The sequence below is a fragment of the Dermacentor andersoni genome, chromosome 1, assembly GCF_023375885.2.
Source record: "Dermacentor andersoni chromosome 1, qqDerAnde1_hic_scaffold, whole genome shotgun sequence".
In the NCBI taxonomy this organism is placed as follows: domain Eukaryota; kingdom Metazoa; phylum Arthropoda; class Arachnida; order Ixodida; family Ixodidae; genus Dermacentor; species Dermacentor andersoni.
Genome location: NC_092814.1, coordinates 318,502,076 through 318,525,773, shown reverse-complemented (window position 1 = coordinate 318,525,773; position 23,698 = coordinate 318,502,076). Strand labels below are relative to the sequence as shown.

The window sequence follows — 23,698 nt, the reverse complement described above, 5'->3', positions numbered from 1 at the left end:
TACTTGAGTTTCGAAGCGACCTCGACGCTTCGGGGGGCACAGAGTATGAGTCAGGGCTCACTTTTCCATCTGCATCCAGATGTATATATCTGCACGAGGGACTGGTCACTCAGCTGAGTTTCTGGATTTTTCTCAAGGCTAATGACGGGGCAAATCAGTTGCGCAATATATGCCTCATATAAGAGAACCTAATGACTCTGTGTCGCGTTCTCCTGGGTGGCGCGTTTTCTTCCACTTTCTACTGTCTTCAGTGCAGCCCCATTATATGCTGTGCATGTGGCTGTTGACATCGGGAACCCGATGTCAGCCAAGGCACATCGCCTAGGCTGAGAAACACGTTTGCGGTTCCTTCATCGCTTCGTTCTACAGTCGGGTGGCTAACAACTTTGCTATTCTTTCGCGCCTTTGAGGACACAGTGACAGTGACTCGTAGCCTCGACAAGGCGATACTATCTTTGTAAGACCATCCTTTACCACCACATGGTCTAGCGACTGGTCTCACGGAAGACTACAGATTTCGAGGCAAAAGTGGCAACAGCGACTTTGGGCTTTCGCGTATTATATCCACGGCGGACCGTCAACGCGCTGCAACACTTTTCTCCATCGCTTCATTCTTAAGTTGGCGTGCTTGTTCTTTTCTTTTCCAAATATTTACATATCAGTTGTATGCTTACGGTATTTCTGAAATTAAAATAATTTATGGCGGTTTACATGCCAAAACAACGACCTGATTATGAGGCACGCCCGTGGAGCAATCCGGAAGTTTGGACCGTCAGGGTTTCTTTAACGTGCACCTAAATCTAAGTACACGGGTGTTTTCCCATTTCGCCCGCGTGAAAATTCGTCCGCCGTGACAGGGATTCGATCCTGCTTATTCATGCTTAGCAGCCCATCGCCGTAGCCACTAAGCAATTACGGCGAGTGTATGGTACTTCTATTTCTCATCCTGCACGTTACAGATAAAAGCAAGCCTTTTATCTCTAACACGTAATTTCGTACGAACTTTCGCGCATCTATTACTCCTGTTATATTGTGCCTTTTTCATGGTAGGTGTATATGAGTCAGGTGTCCATAGGGAAGCCACACAAGAATTCACGAGAAGTTAGCAATGGTGCTGTCCGCTTTATGACTGAATACATGCAGCCTTTACAAATATATCGTCTATATATCGTTTAAGTTGTAGACTTGGTGCAGCTTTTTTTTCTTGTATCTTTTTTTTCTAAGATATCAAGTTTGATGCGATTGAATGAAAAGGCTGATTATGCGAACGAGATATTTGCTCTTCACATTCCGTATATTTATACATTATCTTTCTATCTCCTAACAGCTTTGAGTGTAAGGCCAAATTGCCAAGAACAGGGTACTAACGAACAGGCTACATGCCCCTCTACGAGCTCCGACATCGGTATTTGACGAAACTGCTACAATCCCTTCGTGAACGTATATTTAACGTTGAAAGATTACGCTACATGATTACCTCAAACAGGCCTAGGCAGTAGTTAATCGTGACACCTTGACTTACACGAGCCTATATGTGACCTACAATCACGGCGTCTCTTACGAGATAAGATGGCGTAAATGGGATACTAATAAAAGAGGCCGCACATTGACTGCGGTGTTTTAGCTGGACTGGTGTTTGGCCTACCTCGCGTGCAGCCTCCAAATGCAGCTGCTCGGTCCAGCCACGCCGTACGTGTCGCCGTTGCTCTCAGCCTTGAAGGCGTTCAGCATCGTCGACGCGCACGGCAGCGTGTCACGTGGGTGGATGCGTAGCCTGCAGCCGAAGACGTCGAGGCTGTGCTCGGCAGAAGGCACGTGGTCGCACTCGACGAACTGGCCACTCATGGTCACGGCCGCTTCCGCTGCACGCGTGGTCGCATCTCGCGCACTGCGTTGGCAATACATGACAACAATGAACACTGCTGTTGAACTGCACGTTCGTCAAGCAAGTCTTTGAGGAACGCTGCAGCTCGTCTCACGAAACGTGTCCCGCTTTATTCTAAGTAAACAGCGCCTTCCGAATCGAAACACTAACGATGTGATGTGACATAGGAATGTTGGTTATGGAAATCCAACTGCCATGTATTAAGTTACGCCATAATTTATTATAACTCATTCTATAGCCATACTGAAAAGGTTTTATGGATTACGAAAACGTTATTCTGTGAGTTCCAGAAATTGTTATTTTCCCTTGTGTTCAAATCTTCTTTTAAGGCACGACTGAAAAGTGTTCAAGGAGCGGTACTCAAGGTTAGCGTTTTTCTATTCGACTTTATTTATTCAGGCACGACTTCATTTCAACAAATAAAGAAATATACAAAAAATAAAAAAAAAGTGTCCTGACACAATACTTCCCAGGTGCACTGTGATCACTACATCGTGCACCACTCGCTTTACTGTCCGTTTTTCCTGCTGTAGTTTCAAGCACTCTTGTTGTGTTCGCTTCATAAACGCATTCGCTTCATAAACGGGCAAAAACCTCGACTTCATACTTTGATTCCCCGCTTCTCTCTATATGACTCAGTGTGGTGTCGGAAGAGCTACCCCTTGTGACAAAAAATGTCTCAATGCACGTTTCTTAATTATTTATTTGCCGTTTTGATTCTTACGCAATTTGTATGGTAGCAGACAGCGGCATTGTATATAAACAGGAGCTCCAATTTAGCACGTACCCAAAAATGTTGTTGCATATGTTGCTCTCGTGGCTATTATTATTATTATTATTATTATTATTATTATTATTATTATTATTATTATTATTATTATTATATGCAACCGTGCTGATTTCTTGGCCCATAGGCTGGAGCCCTTCCTGAAGCAATACTATCCGACGAAGTGATGTCGTCTAGCTTTCAGGAGAGTTGAAATCAGCTGGGAAAGCAAACCTACGAAGGAACGAATGGATAAATAAAAATGATAGACGATATATTCACGCGTAGATGATAAGAAACTCCCAATTTGCGGAGGGGTTCTCTTTGGCACATATCGTGTTCTTCTCTACTTTCCCATGCTTTTTGTAAAGGAATAGCAATAATTCGCCTTTCGGCGGGTTTTATCTTCCTTCTGCCAGACTAGTGCCGATGCGAGACATTGCCGAATTCGCACGAGGCCATTCGATATCCTGAATTGTAACTGCTTGCTTGGCCTTGGGACGTGTGGATTAAGCGATGAAATTGGCTGTATTCACGGCATATAGCGGAATACGACCGAATTTGTGTGCCCACATGTTCACTTGAAGCGTAAACGAGTTTCAAAACTATTTCAAATGCGTTCATAAAAATTTTTAGCACAAAATTTACGATTTCTTGACTGCAGCAAAAAGATATCTCCCTTTTTTTGTATGCTGGTCCTGTTAGCATGGGTACCTCAAACGGATACAAAATGTGCCTTGTGAATTTAGAGCTTATCTTAAGGTATTCCAGAAGTTACGATTGGTTTGCATTAGTCCAACTCACAAATTAGCGGTGTTTCAGAGAGCGGTTGATAAAACATGATCTTGATCCGCTTTATGTTTATCACCGTTTACGTAACTTTAACGAACTGGGATATCTTTTTTTTTTTTTTTTTGCAGTTAGAGTTGTAATTGATTTTCCTGTATTTAACATTGACAACTGAATTGAAGAATCTTCCTCAGAGATTCCGGAGATTCTAACGTTTCTCATTAAAATGCAACAAAAATCAATTTCCTGATATATTGCATGCAAAGTAAAAGATATTCTCCATTACAATGAATTTCGATGGTATCTCTTCTAGTTAAACTTACTCCAACGGAATGGAGGATTTCAGCAGGACAATAGCGTAGACACGTCGAATTATATAAAGCAAGGTAACATGAAGTAGCGTCGTGATGTTTGCGAGGCATGTGACGTTTTACCAGCGGCAATGCATCGAGGATAAAATGAAATGCTGCGGTTTTACGGGCCATAATTCCAATCTGATTATAAGGCACGGCGTATTGCAAGAAACTGCAGATATACAGATTAATACTACAGTCTATGGCTTAATTTCAACCACCTGAAGATCTTCACCGAGGGCCCAATGCATGGTACATGGGCGTTTTTGCATTTCGCCCCCATTCAAATTCACCCACCGCGTCCGGGATTTGATTCCACTACCTCGTGTTTAGAAGCACAATGCCGAAGCCGCTAAGCAACCACGGCTGGCGCAAACGCAGAGGATAGGACGCTCGTCAAAGTTACGGTTAATAGGCAATACACGTGTCAAAGCCACACCCACAATTCGTGGAAGTTGCATACTCTTCCTTGTAAACTAATAACGATCAACGCATAGTTGCAGATGCTGAATAACCGCACATAGTTCTTCCGGCTAATCATGCTAGAGAATAATTCAAAGTGGCATATAATGAATTTGCTTAATAATCATCTGGGCATACAAACATTGCGCTTCACTGGAAGATAAACGCAAGTGTGCAATGTGTGCGGCTGCTGACGCATTTCATTTCTTAAAATATCGTAAATGTTCTAATATTAGGCGTACTGTTATAAAAGGGAATTCGTTCCAACCATACAAAAACCGTCTGTTAGCTTAACGTGTTACAACGTATACAATCTCGCCCACCGATCGTGTTATTGCACAATACCAGCTGAATAATGCGCTTCATGGCCAATTGCTATATGACAGGTATTCCTGATTTGTACTACTCTGTACTACTCAACAAGTTACACGCTATCTTTGTTTTCTTTGCGAGGCAAAACAATCCGTCAATGGGATTTTGACAACAGTATAGAAATAAAAGGAAATTTGTCTGTCCACTGAGGATGTTCGCGGTGGTCCTGATGTATGCTTTAGAAAACACCGAATTGATCGTTACCTGTGTAATAGTAGGCGCATGGTGAACCTCGAGGCTACCACCGTCTGGTGCCAGGCTCCTTGCATGGTTACTGATGCTTGCATGGTCTTACACTCAGCCACGCTGTCCTTGACGCCGATGTCAACGAGCTGGTACCACTCGGCCATCGGAAACAGCCTCCGGGGTGGTCCTGTGTGGCTGCCGCAAGTGCGTTCGTCGACCTTGTACCACGGCTTGAGCACGAGGTCCCGATTGTCTGGGAGGACGTCTTCGATGGTCAAGTTACTGAACGCGTAAGACATGTCATCCTTGGCCGCATCTGGAATTGCAGCGAGTGCAATCGAGGAAGGCGTCTTGCGGGATGGCGTCTCTTCCGAGATGGTTGACAGGCTACCTTGGAGGAGGCGGTGAATTTCGATGCCGCCAGGTACACCGAAGCCCATGACAGGTAGTATAGGACGATGCCGTTCCTTTCTGCGATGGTTCTAAGTGCGTCCGCCACGATTAGCTGCGTGTTCGAAAGCGCGAGAGAGATTCTCCTTTGTCGCGTGGGTCTCGCGTACCAGCGCGCGAGGGCGTGGATTCCGTGTCGTTCTTCTTTTTCCTCTCTTCCATTTCTAAACCTTGTTTAGCGAGTCATGGCTCTTTGCTTATAGGCTCTATTTTGGCCCAGTCGCGAGCTCTAGCGGTGAGTGAAATTAGCTGAAATAAGAGTGTGCAAAACCGAGAGCCAGTAAAAAAAAAATGTAGGGGGGGGGGGGGGGGGAGACACAATGGCGCGTTTGCTGGCTATTCGGATTTCTGAACTGAAAGACTTGTAAAACTCTGAAATGCATTTATGAGACAATCGCCGTACAGATTTGGGCAAAAGTTGTTGTATTTAAAAGATGAGGTTACAGGCTATCTATTTCGGGAAGCACAATATCAAATTATGGCTGTGCATATTTCTAAAAATTATTGATAAGAACGGGTGTGTCTAAAAAATATACACACGCAAATCTTGCACATCTATAATTCTCCAGCAAGAACAGACAACGCACTTCTATCAAGTGCATTTCTTAGAGCACATAAAGCGGGAAACGTGATATATGAAAACAGAGTCTACGTGAAATTATTAGTGTCTTGCGAAATTCATAATAAAAATAGTGGTATAGTTCAGAAAGGTTTGTCATATATCACGTTTATCTGCTCTATGCGTATTATTAGGTGTAGTTTAGTGATTGGTAATATTATTTTTCAATACTGAATTACAGAGTTGTAAACATGGCGGTTAGCTTTCTTGTATTTTAAAACATAGAACATTATTATTTATCTATTTATTTATTTCTTCATACAGTCAACCCTCTGCTGAGGGTTCTTACAGGTAGGGCTTTAAATTCAGGCAGACCATATACACAGGTGCATCAAGCGGCAGCGGAATCACAAAAATACATGCTTCCCAATTTTTTCAAATTGACAAACATCATTGGCTTTCGTCACAAAGCTTAGTATCAGTTCCCAAAGTTCAATCACGGTAGGGAAAAAAGGGAAGCGGGCTTAGTATGGGCGTAAAACATATTGGTGATTAAGACAATTGCTTCGTTTTCCTGGAAGTTGCACATACTCATATTTGGTTAAAAGGTAAAAAACCCGGGGCACTTCGCCGACCAAATAAAGACTTAAAAGAAAACAAGACGTTTCGGCTCCCCCACGGGAGCCTTGTTCACAGGTAAAATAAACGAAAGTGCTCGAGCAGCTCGCTTAAATAGTCTAGAACACGTGACGCAGGCTGAGCATGCCACTTCAAGCGGCCACGCAATCGACTGGGGGAAGGCACGTGTCCTTGCCAGGGAAAAAAGGGCTATCTCGACGCCTTTATCTTGAGTCGCTCATGATCCAGACTACGCCACACACTCTGAACAGGAGCGATGGCAATCTGCCGTCAGTGTATGCGCGCTGCCTGCGTCACGTGTTCTAGACTATTTAAGCGAGCTGCTCGAGCACTTTCGTTTATTTTACCTGTGAACAAGGCTCCCGTGTGGGAGCCGAAACGTCTTGTTTTCTTTTAAGTCTTTATTTGGTCGGCGAAGTGCCCCGGGTTTTTTACCTTTTAACCATGTTTCATCCCGACCAGACGGGCTTCCGTCAGACACTGAACTTCATACTCATATTTGTTGATTTTAAATATCCATGTAGTATACTAAAAACACTTTGAGACGATTTTTTTTTTGTATTCGTACTTATAGCGTTTCCGGTTCACAAGACGGCAACATCAGTGTGATGGAATCTAAACGGCGGTACTTTGAGCACATGAAGCGCGCGGCACGACGTTGAACTTTTTCTAACCTTGTAGTCATTTCTTTCTGATGAGGGCTCCAGATGACTGAGGCATATTCAAGTAAAGGTTATAAGAACATTTTAAGAACACTGACGGAGTAAGTAAGAAATGCATTTGCTGCATTCGATATTGCCTTTTTCTTTGAAATGCAACGTACCGCATCGAAATTAATGTTGTGGTTGCCGAGTAAAAATAAATCTGGTAGTTTCGCACGAGACAAAGCACCGATATTGATAGCAAATTATTAGACTGCTATACGGAGGGAAGATAGTACTTTTATCGGCCGTAAACTTGTAAACATTCGCATATAAACTAAATTAACAAGGATGGTTTTATGCGCGCACAGGTAAACACGAAGACATCTCACTAGATGACCGTGGACACTCGCTGTCAAAATGTTGGCGTCACGACTAGCAGCATATGCAGCGAGCGAATTGACTCTAGTGCTGTCTCTCACTTCAACGTGCACAAAGCAGGGCAACCACCATGCACACGAAACTATCAGCCAACGGCACACCTACGACGATGAACCGACCGCCTGTCACCTTCACGATAAGGCCGGCGCGACCGCGCTAATGCGTGCCATACGCAGACGCCGCCAGAGGAGAACGTGCCTTCTCCACCATTCGCCTCTCTCTCGGTGCCTTGCGCACGATGGAAGACAGCGCGTGCTCCTCGCCTTCCACCCTTGAACGAGTGAGATCGAGCAACCACCTTCGGCTAATCCGCGCACGCTCTCACTTGCACCTATAGCATGCAGCTCGCGGCCACGCTGTTATTGCACCTTGACTTTATACGGAATATCATGGCGACGGTGACGGCGGAAATGTGCCTGGAAGTGTCTATAGCTTTCTTCCACCAATCTTCCAATCTCCTCTAACTCATCTCTATTCCGGACATGTTTACTTTACCCGTGCTCTCGCTGAACCTAAGAGCTTCAAGGAGGCCAGTGGTGTCTAAATGGACCTCTATGCAGACGTCTTCTCATTGTAATAAAACATGCTCCATCATTTCCCTAGCTTTATCGCAGCCCAAGCACATGTTTCTTCTTCCTTCGTATATCTCGCTTATAGGTGCTGCTTCTATGGTATCCTGACCTTGCCTCGAAAATTAATGAGCTTCCCTTTGAGTTATCATAAATTGTTTCATTTGGTATTTGGCATTTGGCACCCAGCACGCCCCCTCATGCCGTCACCTTTCCCCATCGGCACAGGAAAACGCTGGTGCAAATCCTCTTAATAGCTTCACTGCAAAATTAAGCGACGGGATGGGCTACCAGTCCAAGGTAACGTTTATTTGCAACTGCACATCGTCTTCTGAGACATGACTACCGGTTCCAATAATAATGTATATGTAGAAGTCCAATGAATGTTGTTAGTGACAGGCACTTTCTGTCCTCGTTAAAAAAAAATCGAATATGAAATAAAAATAAATTTCGGGGTCGTATGTGCCCTAACCATATTGTCATTACGAGGCACGCCATAGTGACTCTAAGAGGTCGATAAATTTTGAGTACCGGGGGTTCTTCAACTTGATCCGAATGCGCGGTACCCGGGCGTTGTAGCATTTTGCTCCCATCGAAAGCTGTGCACATCAAACTGGCAGTGATATAATTAACAGTTGGAACGTGGAAGCATAGTGACCACCGTACATTGAAAAGAAGCACGTGCAGGTGAAATTCCTTTAAAATGAATGGCTCGGTGGCCTGGTAGCCATAGTTAGTGAACTAAGCAGAAATCATGTGAAGCTTATGAATAACATGTGTTCAAAGGGGCCGAATTTTAGTCTTGTCGATTGAACTGCATACAAAAACAGAATCTGTGACAATAATTATTCTCGTAGCTTCTATGGGGAATTGTCAAATGCTAAAAACCATACAACCAAGTGTTCTGCCTAGATAAGTGCGCGTGTAGTCAGGAAGACGAAGCTTATATGAGAGGTTTGTCTAGAGAAGCTGAGTACATTGCTGCGACTCACCTGGTCTTCTGATGAGGAAGCTTCGGTCGCTTTCTCATGCGCTTTGAGCCGCTATCGAAAAGCACTTTCATAAGATTTTATGGCGCTGGCGTGACTTAAATCAACCCAATCTTCCAGTCAGGGACGCTCGAGATATCGGGAGAATTTTTTCACGTTGATATAGGACTCATCTTTGCGTCAGGCCCGAAATTTCAATCCAAACCCCGTGTTTGCTGATATATGGCCAGGAAACCAAGCAAGCCAAAAGTCGAATCTGCTGACGGGATCGCCAGGTGACGAGAGTTCGCTGGTCATTGCTCTGCGCTTTTTGGAGACGAGAGAAAAATGTAAGCTTGCCTTCATCCGCTTCCGACTCCATGTCACACGTCGAAGCGGTTCAGACTCCGCGTGTTGAGAGCGAATAGCGACACGTCAGCGCACTATGACGTTGCAACAGCAACTGACGTTTGTGCCCCCAGCCAAGGGTGTTTTTTTTTGTTACATGCTGTCGTGGAAGTTATGTCGCAAAATTCAAGTTGGACCACCGCCACTTTAGTAGGAGACGGTGAAACATTGACTTATAATGAAGAAAACAAATCGCTTTCCTCACAGTCCCAATAGGAGTTTAATATGATTATTGTCCAATGCAGATAAGAGGTCAACGTACATATCTCCATTACTGGTTTCACGATGAAGTCTGACTCTCGTGAAAAATTTTATTGGGGTTCTTGCATCATCACTCAGCAGAAGATAATGCTTTAGTCGAGAATAGCCAGCTTTTATTTCATAAATAACCTCGCATTAAATGAAGAGCCAATGCACTTGATCTGTATGCGGACATCAGCCTACAGGGCCCTAAATGTTTTAACGTTTTAATGTTTAACTTGTTTAGCGATAAGCTGGAAGCATGTAGTACCAAAACGTCATAGTTCTTTCCTCATTCTTGGCAATACTTTTACATGTTTGCGGTCCTACAAACTACACAGCAGTAAAAGCGGACAGCAAGGGTTTTCTACGTAAGCGCTACATACTAATTCCGATGAAAGCAAGCAGAAGCACCTGATTCTGAAAATCAGACGAGTTAGGTTCGCATCAGTAGAAATTTTGCTGACATAAGCTACGATGGTAAATAAATACGAAGGTAGAATGTAACGGGTTTATTGCACAAAACACGTTCGCTGGGAGCGATGTAGAAATAAAAACGCATTTGACGCTTCAGTTTTAATAATGGCGAGGTCCAAGCTGAAGAATGGCAGAATGCACGAGCTGGGGGACAGAAAATCACCACAAGGTATAAATGCTGGGCATAAAAAAAATCGTGCTGTGCCCCCCTTTCACTAAGTCACAATTCTCTTTGTTTTGGACACTTGAAGAAATTTGCTTGAGGTAGAAAAATATTCTATACCAATATATCCCACACGGCTTATATGACCCGATGCTCAAAGCTAACCACGCGTGTATTTGCCGTCGATTTTCTGCTACCTGGGCTGATCCCAAGTTGTCTTATGGAAGGGATACTTGAAGTTCTTAAATTTCTCAAAAAAGCTACAATACTGAAAATTTTCACCTGTTGCAAAAAAGTCCTATAGGTGATTCCAATGCGCGAGAAAGGCAGCACGCTTCGTTGATAAAAGACAGTCAGTTCTTACTATGAAAAGTACGACAACTTTGTTGATAAATACTTTATGCTGAAGCCTTCGTTAAACTACTGTGAGGAATTTGGTTTAGTTCCCTTCGCTGCAGTGAACATGTGATATCTGACAGGACGAGCAAAATGACAAGTTCGCTTGAAGTGACAAACTTTTCCAACTGTTTATCGCCACTCCCACCAATCCGATGACACATATTGAAGCGTATACGACTGCAATGGCGCACTTCGTTTCATTGAATGCGAATATAACAATATGGACAGCCGCGCACGCTGGTCTTGCCAGAAACGGAGCGGCTCACGCCAGCGCCCGAGAATTTACGGTCCGGGCGCAGGCATTAGATGAGCCAGACTCCGCTGTCACAGAGGCTACGTTAACTGCGCGGTATAGCCTTCCAACTTTTCGCGACATCTGTAGCCGCTACCGCCTAGGAGCGTTTACTGTTCCCGCAGCTAATAAACAAATGCTCGCAAAGGTGCGAGGTGGTGTGCGAAGTGCGGAAGCCGCACTTACGCGAGAGCAATTAGCGCAAGTGCACGATATTTATAGGCGGATTAAGAGCTCTCCTTACCGAAATGACGAGCATACCCGAAAGTATGTGCCTGAAACTGGCGACTTTTTATGTTCCCTTGCATGTCATGTATTACAACTGAACGAAATCATGGATGCATGCTCCGAGCTACGCAGAGGGTTACGTAAAGCGAAGAAACGGTATCGAGTTCACCTGCTGGCACAGTTTAACACAAGTTAAAAAAGAACAATCATGCAGATCGCACGCACTGTGGGAATAGATGTAAGCGAAGGTTTCTCTGCTGGATGCTTCAATGGACGGTAATTAGGGATCATGTTTACGCTTAAGCGTAATTCCTTCGACGTTCAGTCTAACACGAGATGGGTGACTTGTTGTTAAACGTTACCTTGCGGGCACCAGTGCTGTTTGTCTGCGTACAGCACAGAACATGCACGGAGAGGTGCTTGCTTGAGGCGTTGTTGTGCTCCACTGTTCGTAAACTCCGATAAGGTTAGCATTGTCATTACCTCACACGGAAAATAGCATCGTGGCAGAAAATTTATATTGTATTTGAATTATGAGCTTTACTTGCCAAAACCATAATCGGATTATAAGGCACGACTCAGTGACAAACTCTGAAGTAATTCTGACTCCCTAGAATCTTTAAAGTGCCCTTTTACCTTGATGCCCGAGCACATTTGTATATCACCCCCGTGGAAATGCGGCTGCCACGGTCGGGATGGAACCCGCGATCTTGCGCAATGCCATAGGCGCACAGCTGCAGAGGCGGGCACAGAAGTGTTGATTTCACGTGCGACCCTTTTCGTACTTTCGCCTTTCTGCCACAGTACTTTATTCCGGCTTTGCGTCAGTACGCCGTGTGTCATTCGTCCGCTTGACATATTTGCATAGTGTTTAGTTTTCAGAAATAGGAGAAACCGTATCGGACCTTGAACCTAAACTTAACAGTTTGCGCGCAACTGCTGTCGTGTGCAGTAGCGCTTCCTCGCCGTCTCACTTCCCCAGTCCCTCTCCCGCCCTCCCCCCAATTATATATATATATATATATATATATATATATATATATATATATATATATATATATATATATATATATATATATATATATATATATATATATATATATATATATATATATATATATATATATATGTATATATATATATATATATATGTATATATAGGTTCCGCGAGCGAAGAGCGGCAGCGCGTGCATTCACTAATTTCGCGACTACGTCGGTTTTACCAATACCACCTGGAAGAAGACAACGTCGAAGCACTGCCTGATGTCTGCGACCCTACGTCATCGAATGGAGCCGATCCAAATAACGCACCTCGCCTTGGCCGTCAGGCTTGTGAAACGTCCAATAGTGCACGCAGTAGGTTTCGTGCGTAAGATGAGCCAATTCGCTTGTTGGATCAAATTGTCTACAATTTCTCGTGCTCTCCAAAATCGCGTCACTGCCCATCTGCCCATATGATTCGAAAAAGGTTCGCATTTTATTATTGGCGTTACATTATCATCGACATGCCTAAGGAGTGTTGTGTTAGCAAGAATCGGGGAAAACACGACGGAAAATGCTAGGTGCGCGCGTTCAGCTTTGCTTAGTATAATCGTCGGTACTGTAAGTGGATACGCTGTATATACAACAAGATCTCAGACCATCTCCGCACTACAGGGCAAGTAGCGTCAAATCCTTTTTAATTAGGCTTCACTCAAACGGATTTTAAACATTGTTCGTAGACTATCTAATCGCAACGAAACAATGACTTCTAGCGAAAGTATCGCGTGCCGAGCAGAAATATGTTAATTACATTCAGGTAACATACTTTACACATGAACACACGGTACCAGAGTGAGAATGAAGGCTACTTGATGTAGGAGCATATTTGGACCAAATACAGAACATAAATGTCTCGCAAAGGCATCAGCAGTGTTCGAGACATCGGCATTTTCATCATCACTACATACGTCTTGGGCTCTCTTTGTTCAACAGTGAGAGCACACGTTGCTCCAGAAATATCTTGATTTACCTCTGTTGCTGTCTTCAGCACGTTCAATGTGGATGAATTGATTCTACAATAAAATTGCAAAGGTAATGAAACGCCTAAATGCAAGCTTCTACATATCTAGGCCTTATATGCCTCGCTTTTCTGTGGGCATGGTCTCTCAAACTTATTGTCGTTTATAGTACGTTACAAAACAAGTGAATAATTTTGAGCTGTTTTGTCGGTACAAATATGCGCAAGCCAACTTTCATGACCTTCGTAAACCAGTTAGACCAACATTAGTTGTCACATATCTACGAACGTTCAGTGCTAGTTTGGAAGATAGTGGTACAAGCCGAGGGAAAAGTTCCCGCTGCGCTTTGTGTTCTTATCGGAAAGGATAATGCATTTGTGAGCTACCAGAGTTAGGGGAAAACTTAAGCAGGGGTGAAACTTGTAATAAAAAAAATAATAATAATAACATGGGTAATCATGTTCTCGTGCTTCTACTTCATCTTCGCAACCATTAGCTCATCAGAAGTTGCCGTCCGCAAGTCCCTCTTAGGTATGAGCCATTCGAACACGTTTCTCTGTATGCATGAGAGTATGCGTTCGTATTTTGCGGGTATCCCCCAAGCAATCCTTAAAGAAGGAAGGCTGAATCCTGGCGGCTTTAGAAGGACTACATTTGGAGCAACGCGGCGTGCAATTCCAGCTAGCCCTGTGCTTCCGTGGATTAGATTACATTGCGGGATATTACAGCCGTGCACACGAACATAACCACTTGTCGGCCCTGGCCACCATGTAACAAAGCAGCCTTTTCGAGATCACGTCGTAGCTTTTGAACGGTATAGCTATGAAAAAAAAAGCATAATGACAGTGATAAATGGAGTGCCATGGCTCATTCAATTTCGCCTATTACTATCGCCCACAAATGCCATGCTCAAGGAATCAACATAGCAACATATTTCGATCGCAAATAGCTGTATTTTAAATACATATGACAATACTACTTTCGCACAAATGCACTGAAAAAAATGTAAAATGTTACGAAAAAAAAGTGCACCCACTCCTGGCAAGGGGCGCCACAGTTTTGTTGCACTATCGTCGCGGGACAGCGACACGGCGACTAGCTCGCAGCGGTTGCTGGGCCCGTCCTCGCCAAGCCTTGCGCAAGGTCGCCATCCCGGGAACGCAGTGCAGCCAGCAGTGCGCCCGCATACGTCTATTGTAGCCATCGTGCCAGCGAACGCAGTGCACTTTGATGTCGCCGGTCACGTGGTCAGGAGAGAACGCACGGTCAGCTACTCAGCTTGGATAAGCACAGCTGATGTGGCAGTAAGGCCGCCTGCAGAGCTTGCGGCTGTTGTGCCGCTCCAGCTGTGGCGAGGTGCCGCCGAGCAGACGACAGCCACACGTGCGGCGATGCAGGAGACGACGGGCGACTCCTGTCGTGATTGTCGGACTGTCGTCTACTCTGTTCGGGGCGAACCTGATGGAATAATAAAAGATGCCAATTGTATGTGACTCAGCCACGAAGAGAGCCAATGTCCTCTTTCCCAAACGAAAAATGTAAAGAATTGTTGCAGCACATGAACGTATACTCTATCGAGGTAAACATTTTCCTGGTTTGTGCTCGTGTGAAGCTGCTAATGATGAGTTATGCGCAATTAACCGAATATACTTCAAAGTAGCTATGATCCTTTCAATCTCTTCAGAACATTTATGTTTTACAAATCTAGGAAAGAAGGTTTCTCTATATGAAGGAGGTCTGCCAAAGGAATAGTTGTGGGCTGAGAAAGCTTTAGAAAGCCTGCCTGTAGAAGAAGAGACAGGGTTTGCAAAGCACAACAGCAGCATACGCAAACATGGATGAGATCGTATACTATTCGAATTACTTCAACCACTCTCTCACCTAACCGTAAAGGATGAAATAAAACGCTATGTCTAATGCTTTCTGCGATATGTATAGCGTATTTGCAATGGAAGAGAAATAGGCGTTGTAGAGCTTTGCGGACATGGAAACTCAGTTGTCGGAAGCACGAAAGGTGGAGAAAGGCTCATGAACGAGAAAAGTGTCATCCACCCGAAATTTTGAATTTTTTTTTCAGAATTCAAGAAAAGGGGAAGCTAAAAAAAATTTGCTTTCTGAAATCTCGTTTTCACTGTTTTTCTAAAGTTCAACTGTAATATGATGCTTTACAGCAGACAATTCGCCGTTTTTCAGAAACCAAACTTCTGAGCTTATGAAAAGTTCGTCCCAGTCCGGAGAGATCGACCTCCTGACGAACGCCTTTCATTGACGGTCTTTCTACCGTCTAAGTTAACGAGGAAGTTAGCAGATCGGAGCAAGAAGGGGAATAATCGACATCTCCAAGCACGTGGACGCTGAACATCGGAAATCAGTTCTACTGAAGCGCGCAAGGTGGAGGAAGGTTCATGAAAGGGAAAATTGTAATCCACCCTAATCCATGTGTTTCGATTTGTCGATTGATTAGCCTACATGCTGTGTGCACTTAAGCTGGACTCCTGGTTATCTCAGATGGTGTAAAGACCACCTAGAAAGGCGTTAGTACCGGCTTTGATCCGGGAACCTGGACGAATTTTCCTTGAATTGCGAAGGTTTCTTTTATAGGCAAAACATCTGGATACGTAGCAGCTAGCGTCCAAAGCGGCTGCATGGCGAAGCTTGCGCGTTTTCTGTAGCACGAGCGGGTTTCTCACGATTACCTAAAGGTGTAGGGCAAATATTGGCAAAGGCAGGTGACAGAGACATTCCAGAAAACAAGCCAAACGAGACAAATGCAGTGATTAGGCTTTGGAAAGTTGCAATTTCGTTCCCATAGGGGTTAAAGATCCAGCTTTGGAAGCCTATGCAAATGACGAAACGTTTGGCTCGATTTTCGAGGCAAAAACCGTCACCATAATAAAACTAGGGCAGCTCTCGATATATTCGGTAAATTGTCGTCGTCGTCGTCGTCGTCGTCGTCGTCGTCGTCGTCATCATCATCACCATCATCATCATCATCATGATCATCCTTTTTGTGTCCAACTGACCAGGAGAAATGCCTCTCCCTGCGATCTCTAATTAGCCCTGTCCTGCGCCATCCGATTCCATCTAGCGCCCGCAAATTTCCGAATTTCAATACTTGCCTTATCCTTCTGCCCTCCTCGACTGCGTTCCCCTTCTTTTGCTACCCATTCTGTAAATCTAATGGCCCAACGGTTATCTAAGCTGCGCACAACATGACCGGCCCCGCTCCATTCTTTACTCTTGATGTCAATTAGAATATCGTAAATACCGGTTTGCTCCCTGATCCAAGCCGCTCTCTTTTTGTCTCTTGACGTTATGCCTAGCAATCTTCGTTCCATGGCTCTTTGCGTGGTGCTCAACTTGTTCTCAAGCTTCTTTGTCAGTCTCCATGTCTCTGCCCCATATCTCAGCACTGGTAAAATGCACCGATTGCACACCTTCCTTTTCAATGTATTATAAATTGTATGTAGTCTGAAAAGACCCTTTGATTGATGGCTGGCTGAACTCTCCGCACTCACCGTAGCGCTGTTCTCGAAAGCAATTTCGGAAACACAGTTGCGCAAATTCCCATGGCACCTTCTTAATCCAAAGCTTATCATTGTTGCACCGTCGGAAGCAGATACCAACCGGTTTAATCGCACGCTCCTATCGCTGCATGTGAAGCGGGTAGCGCTTTACTTCGACGGTATTTATTTTTTTCAGCAAGAAACGACTTTGTTCTACAGTCTCCCACCATAGGACGGAAAAGAAACTCAAACTTAATTTCGATATTTTTTTACAGTGTTGCTGTTGAAATATTGTTATAAAATATTGCTTTGGAAGAGACGTAGCAATCTATTGCACATTTAATAAGTATTCGTGTTTATTTTAAGAGCGTATTCCTTCGCCAACATAACTAGGTACATACGTGCGTCATTGTGCTACGTATATAAAAAAATAAAGACAAAGAAAAGCTACTTTGCCATTTCAAGCGCGCATAGCACCTAAAACGCACAATTTGGCCCGGCCACTGAGAGCAAGCAACAGACAGTGCTTGAACGCTGCTTATACAGGCCTCTATAACTGCGGCAGAGAAGGGAAATAGCAAACGGGGGCCCTATAAAAGAAAATATATTCCAACCTGTTTTTATTCCAATCTCCTGAAGTCATATTTACGTAACCGTCGACGCAAGCATTGTTCGGTGACCCGTGGCGTTGTTTACAGAGGTCAATGGAAAGCTCTCGTAGTTATAGGACGTCACATTGGTTTGCTTCTGGAGCGAATAGCATAGCCAACCTTGGCACATTTTTCTTGTCTAATTGGCGGACCAGAACCGAGGAGTACGTCGAAGTGGAGAGCGTTTCAGTGGGGCCGAGCTACCGCCGTGAAAGTATGTAACCGGACCAGGATGGAAGTGCCGGCGTCGGCGATTGGCCCACTACCCTTCGCTTAGCTTTCGCTCTCTGGTAGAATAACGCGGGGACGTGCTACGGAAGGGTAAAAATGCCACTGAAACGAACCCTGAGGGTAACAAAGGTGGTAAAGTAATGTCGTGTACCCGTGAACAAAAGTACGCGGAACACGGTGTCGCCAACAAAATGGCACGCGTAAACGGAAACTAATGAGAGCGCTAGAAAACTCGCAATGGCAAGTTTGGACTGCACTCTTCAATTTCATTCTGCATTCACAGACACAGGAGAAAATGAGTTTTTTTTCGGGAATCGCTTTTCCGTTCAATTTTAGTCAAGGGTGTGGGTGCCGAAAGGGCTCGATAGCGTCACTTTGCACGCAAGATATCTTATAATACACTTGTAAATCCAATCTCCACTGCAGATCCGAGCAACCAGTGCCGTAGGTATCGGCGGGCAGCCATTATCTATTCATTTCGGAACGGGGGAGTCTCCAGGTATTCCGAAAAAAAAATTTGTTACGTTACTTTGCAGTGGCGAATTTTCGTGGTTTTGTGAGTTTACGTGACTAGCAGGCGAAGTGGGCACAACCCAAGCACATTGGAGCCATAGCGGACGGCTGATGATGAAGAAGCGTAGAATCTGAAATGGGCATTCTTCTTTTATTCGGTCTAATCAATGATAATACGTCATATGAGTTGAAAAGTTTTCCTGACGTCACGTGACAGACAAACGAAGGGGGGGTGCCTCCCCCCCAAAATTCGTACCAATCGTGGAGGCCTGATTGCAGGAATGGAACAGAATAATTTGGAATCATCATCATCATCATCATCAGCCTGATTACACCCACTGCAGGGCAAAGGCCTCTCCCATACTTCTCCAACTACCCCGGTCATGTACTAATTGTGGCCATGTTGACCCTCCAAACTTCCTAATCTCATCTGCCCACCTAACTTTCTGTCGCCCCCTGCTACGCTTCCCTTCCCTCGGAATCCAGTCCGTAACCCTTAATGACCATCGGTTATCTTCCCTCCTCATTACAAGTCCTGCCCATGCCCATTTCTTTTTCTTGATTTCAACTAAGATGTCATTACTCGCGTTTGTTCCCTCACCCAATCTGCTCTTTTCTTATCCCTTAACGTTAAGCCCATCATTCTTCTTTCCATAGCTCGTTGCGTCGTCCTCAATTTAAGCAGAACCCTTTTCGTAAACATCCAAGTTTCTGCCCCATACCTGAGTACTGGTAAGACAGAGCTGTTATATACTTTTCTCTTGAGGGATAGTGGCAACCTGCTGTTCATGATTTGAGAATGCCTGCCAAACGCACCCCAGCCCATTCTTATTCTTCTGATTATTTCAGTCTCATGATCCGGATCCGTGGTCACTACCTGCCCTAAGTAGATGTATTCCCTTACCAGTTCCAGTGCCTCGCTACCTATCGTAAACTGCTGTTCCCTTCCGAGACTGTTAAACATTACTTTAGTTTTCTGCAGATTAATTTTTAGACCCACCCTTGTGCTCTGCCTCTTCAGATCAGTGTGCATGCATTGCAGTTGGTCCCCTGAGTTACTAAGCAAGGCAATATCATCAGCGAAGCGCAAGTTACTAAGGTATTCTCCATTTACTCTTATCCCCAATTCTTCCCAATCCAGGTCTCTGAATACCTCCTGTAAACACGCTGTGAATAGCATTGGAGAGATCGTATCTCCCTGCCTGACGCCTTTCTTTATTGGTATTTTGTTGCTTTCTTTATGGAGGAGTACAGTGGCTGTGGAGCCGCTATAGATATCTTTCAGTATTTTTACATACGGCTCGTCTACACCTTGATTCCGCAATGCCTCCATGACTGCTGAGGTTTCGACTGAATCAAACGCTTTCTCGTAATCAATGAAAGCTATATATAATGGTTGGTTATATTCCGCACATTTCTCTATCACCTGATTGATAGTGTGAATATGATCTATTGTTGAGTAGCCTTTACGGAATCCTGCCTGGTCCTTTGGTTGACGGAAGTCTAAGGTGTTCCGGATTCTATTTGCAATTACCTTAGTAAATACTTTGTAGGCAACGGACAGTAAGCTGATCGGTCTATAATTTTTCAAGTCTTTGGCGTCGCCTTTCTTATGGATTAGGATTATGTTGGCGTTCTTCCAAGATTCCGGTACGCTCGAGGTCTTCGGAATAGTGTTGCGTTGCGGTCCAATTTGGAATAGTGTTGCGTTATTGCGCCCCCGCATGTTCGGGCAGGTCAGGGCCAAATCAAGCGAAGGCAAGCAAAGCGAAAAAATAACAAATTAGTACTAGGCATTCATATCTCAAAAGAACTCGTCGTACTTGTAAGAGATCGCTCTCTCTTAGGTGAGCAATACATTTTTGCGCCTTACCGCCTAAATAATATGCCATTTCATTTAAAAAAGAACCGCATGAAAACTTCGGGTCATAAAAATGTCGTTTTTTAAGAAAGCGCGGGTAAGAGCAACTTTCGTGCAAAATATTATATTTGAAATACAAGTAGGCGTTTTAGACACCGAAACCGAAAAAAACGTCTCTCACTCGCTGAAATGAAGCAGACCTCAGATCACTGAGGATGAGCTCACTTGACCCTTTGGCAAAATTTGAGAGTTTAGGCATCACGCGGGAACAATTGAAATATGGCAGGCCGTGGTTTGGGACTTGCGGCACGCGCCGTCACCTTAAATTCCAATTGCGGGCTCTAATACAAACAAAAAGAAAAAAACACCCAGACTATTACCGGCCAATCTTTTCAAATACTGCTATCATAGCCTGGTGCTATTCAATTAAAATCAACCCAGCCAACTCGAAACTTCATTGCAGCTGGGCTGTAAACGGGACATACAGTGTCATTTGGTCTTGAATACTTTATTTTCGAAGCGACCTCGACGCTTCGGGCGGTACAGAGTCGGAGTCAGGGCTCAGTTTTCCATCGGCATCCAGATGTATATATCTGCGCGAGGGACTGGCCACTCAGCTGAGTTTCTGGATTTTTCTCAAGACTAATGAACGGGAAAATCAGTTGCGCAATATTTAGTATGCTTGCTAAGGGAACCAAATAACTCTGTGTCGCGTTCTCCTGGGGGGTGCGTTTTCTTCCACTTTCTACTGTCTTCAGTACACCCACATTATACGCTGTGCATGTGGCTGTTGACATCGGGAAGCTGATGTCAGCCAAGGCACATAACCTAGGCTGACAAAGACGCATGGGCTTCGTTCATCGCTTCGTTCTACAGTCGGGTGGCTAAGAACTTTGCTTTTCTTTCGCTCCTTTGAGGACAGAATGACAATGGCTCGTAGCTTTCACAAGGCGGTACTTTTTCTGTAAGACCATGCTTGACCACCACATGGTCTAGCGACTGGTCTCACGGAAGAGTACAGATTGCGAGGCAAAAGTGGCTACAGCGACTTTGGGCTTTCGCGTATTATATACACGGCGGACCGACAACGCGCTGCAACACTTTCTCTATAGCTTCATCTTTAAATTGGTGTGCTTGCTTGTTTTCCTTTCGAAATATTTACATATCAGTTGTATGAATATGGTATTTCTAAAATAAAAAATAACTATGGGAATTTACGTGCCAAAACAACGATCTGATTATGAGTCACGCCCCAGTGGAGCACTCCGGAAATTTGGACCGCGTGGGTTTCTTCAACGTGCACCTAATTCTAAGTACACTGGTGTTTTCGCACTTTGCCCCCGTCTAAATACGTCCGCCGTGGCCAAGATTTGATCCCGCAACCTCATGCTTAGCAGCCCAACACCGTAGCCACTAACCAATTAAGGCGAGTGTATCCTACTTCTTTTTCTCATCCTGTACGCTTTTATCTATAACACATAGTTTCGTACGAATTTTATCGCATCTATTACTCCTGTGATATTGCGTCTTTTTCATGGTAGGTGTATATGGGTCAGGTGTCGATAGAGAAGTCAAACAGTAAACAAGCCCGCAGCCCCTTGCCTTCCTTCTCGTCTTCGAATTCACAAATTGTTACCAGTGGTGCTGTCCGCTTTATGACTCAATACATGCAGATTTTAGAAATATATCATTCATATATTACTCAGCTACGAAGTTGTAGACTTGGTGCAGCTTTGTATCTTGTATCTTTTTCTAAGCTTTCAAATTTTATGTGACTAGGAGAAAAGACTGATTATGCGAACCAGAAATTTGCTCTTCACAGTCTGTATATTTATACATTCTCTCTCTATCTCCTCAATCCTTTGACTGTAAGGCCAAATTGCCCAGAACTGGATGCTAACGAACAGGCTGCATGCCCCTCTACAAGCTCCGGCATCGGCTTTTGAGGAAACTGCAACAATCCCTTCGCTGAACGTATATTTAACGTTGAAAGATTACGCTACATGATTACCTCAAACAGGCCTAGGCAGCAGTTCATCGTCACACCTTGAATTACACGAGCATATATGTGACCTACAATCACGGTGTCTCTTACGAGATAAGATGGCGTAAATGGAATACTAATAAAAGAAGCCACACATTGACTGCGGTGTTTTAGCTGGACTGGTGCTTGGCCTACCTCACGTGTAGCCTCCAAATGCAGCTGCTCGGTCCAGCCACGCCGTACGTGTTGCCGTTGCTCTCAGCCTTGAAGGCGTTCAGCATCGTCGACCCGCACGGCAGCGTGTCACGTGGGTGGATGCGTAGCCTGCAGCCGAAGACGTCGAGGCTGTACTCGGCAGAAGGCACGTGGTCGCACTCGACGAACTGGCCACTCATGGTCGCGGCCGCCTCCACTCCACGCATACTCGGATGTCGCGCACTGCGTTGACAATACATGACGACAATGAACACTGATGTTGAACTGCACATTCGTCAAGCAAGGCTCCGAGGAACGCTGCAGGTCGTCTCACAAAACGTGTCCTGCTTTATACTAAGTGACCAGGGCCTTCCGAATCGAAACACTAACGATGTCATCACCCATCCGGGAAGCAGGAAAAATTGTGCTGAATACACACAGTAATGTTGGTTCTGGAAATCCAACTGCCATGTATTAAGACACAGCATAATTTATTCTAACTCATCCTAACCTCACTGAGAAGGTTTCATGGATTGCCAAAACATTATTCTGCGAGTTCCAACAATTGCTATTTTCCCTTGTGTTTAAAAGTTGTTCTTAACGCGCGACCGAAAAGTGCTCAAGGAGCTGTACTCAAGGTTAGCGTTTTTTTATTCGATTTTAGTTGTTCAGACACGACTTCATTCCAATCAATAAAGAAATTTACAAAAAATAAAAAAGTGTCCTAACACAATACTTCCCAGGTGAACTGAGATCACTACCTCCATGCACCACTGGCTTTACTGTCAGTTTTTCCTGCCGCTGTTGTGTGTTAAACTTTGGAATTTTTTTCATAAAGGGGCAGACGCCTGAACTTCGTCCTTTTATACCCCGCCTTTGTCTATGAGACACAGTGTGGTGTCGGAAATGCTACCCCTTGTGAAAAAAAATGTCTCAGTGCACGTTGATTAATTATTTATTTGTGTTTTTCATTCTTACGCAATTTGTATGGTAGCAGACAGCGGCATCGTATATACACAGGAGCTCTAAATTAGCACGTACCCCAAAATGTTGTTGTATATGGTATTCTCGTGGCTATTGTTATTATTATTATTATTATTATTGTTGTTGTTGTTGTTGTTGTTGTATGCAACCGTGCTAAGTTCATGGCCCATAGGTTGGAACCGTTCCTGAAGCACTCGAGCTCTTTGGCCATATCAGGCCCTTGCGCCAATAAAAACTACACATTCATTAATTTCCTGAAGCAATACTATCCAACGAAGTGATGTCGAGCTGTGAGGAGAGTTTAAATCAGCTGGTAAACCAAAACTACGCAGGAACGAATCGATAAATAAAAATGATAGACGCTATATTCAGCCGTAGATGATACAAACCTCCCAATTTGCGGACGGGTTCTCTTTGGCGCATATCGTGTTCTTCTCTCCTTCTCCAGGCGTTTTGTAAAAGAATAGCAATAATTGCCCTTTCCGCG

The 23,698-nt window shown here is 44.3% G+C and overlaps 2 protein-coding genes across 2 annotated transcripts in view; both read right to left on the bottom strand.

Annotated features, from left to right (window-relative positions):
* LOC129380907 (uncharacterized) overlaps nt 1-5,535 on the bottom strand; it is a 35,136-nt gene extending 29,601 nt beyond the window's left edge. Inside the window, exons 1-2 of the mRNA XM_072289031.1 lie at nt 4,832-5,535; nt 1,646-1,888 (exon numbers count right to left, since the gene is read on the bottom strand). Of these exons, the coding sequence (XP_072145132.1) occupies nt 1,646-1,888; nt 4,832-5,253 (665 nt within the window). The 5' untranslated portion in view covers nt 5,254-5,535. The remainder of the gene's footprint in view (nt 1-1,645; nt 1,889-4,831) is intronic.
* Nucleotides 5,536-14,163: 8,628 nt separating this feature from the next.
* LOC126548039 (uncharacterized) lies at nt 14,164-22,466 on the bottom strand. The gene is made up of 2 exons (XM_050196120.3): nt 22,228-22,466; nt 14,164-14,745 (listed from the first exon to the last, which is right to left on the bottom strand). The coding sequence occupies exons 1-2, from the start codon at nt 22,452-22,454 to the stop codon at nt 14,562-14,564; spliced, it is 411 nt and encodes a 136-aa protein (XP_050052077.2). The 5' UTR covers nt 22,455-22,466; the 3' UTR covers nt 14,164-14,561.
* Nucleotides 22,467-23,698: the final 1,232 nt, after the last annotated feature.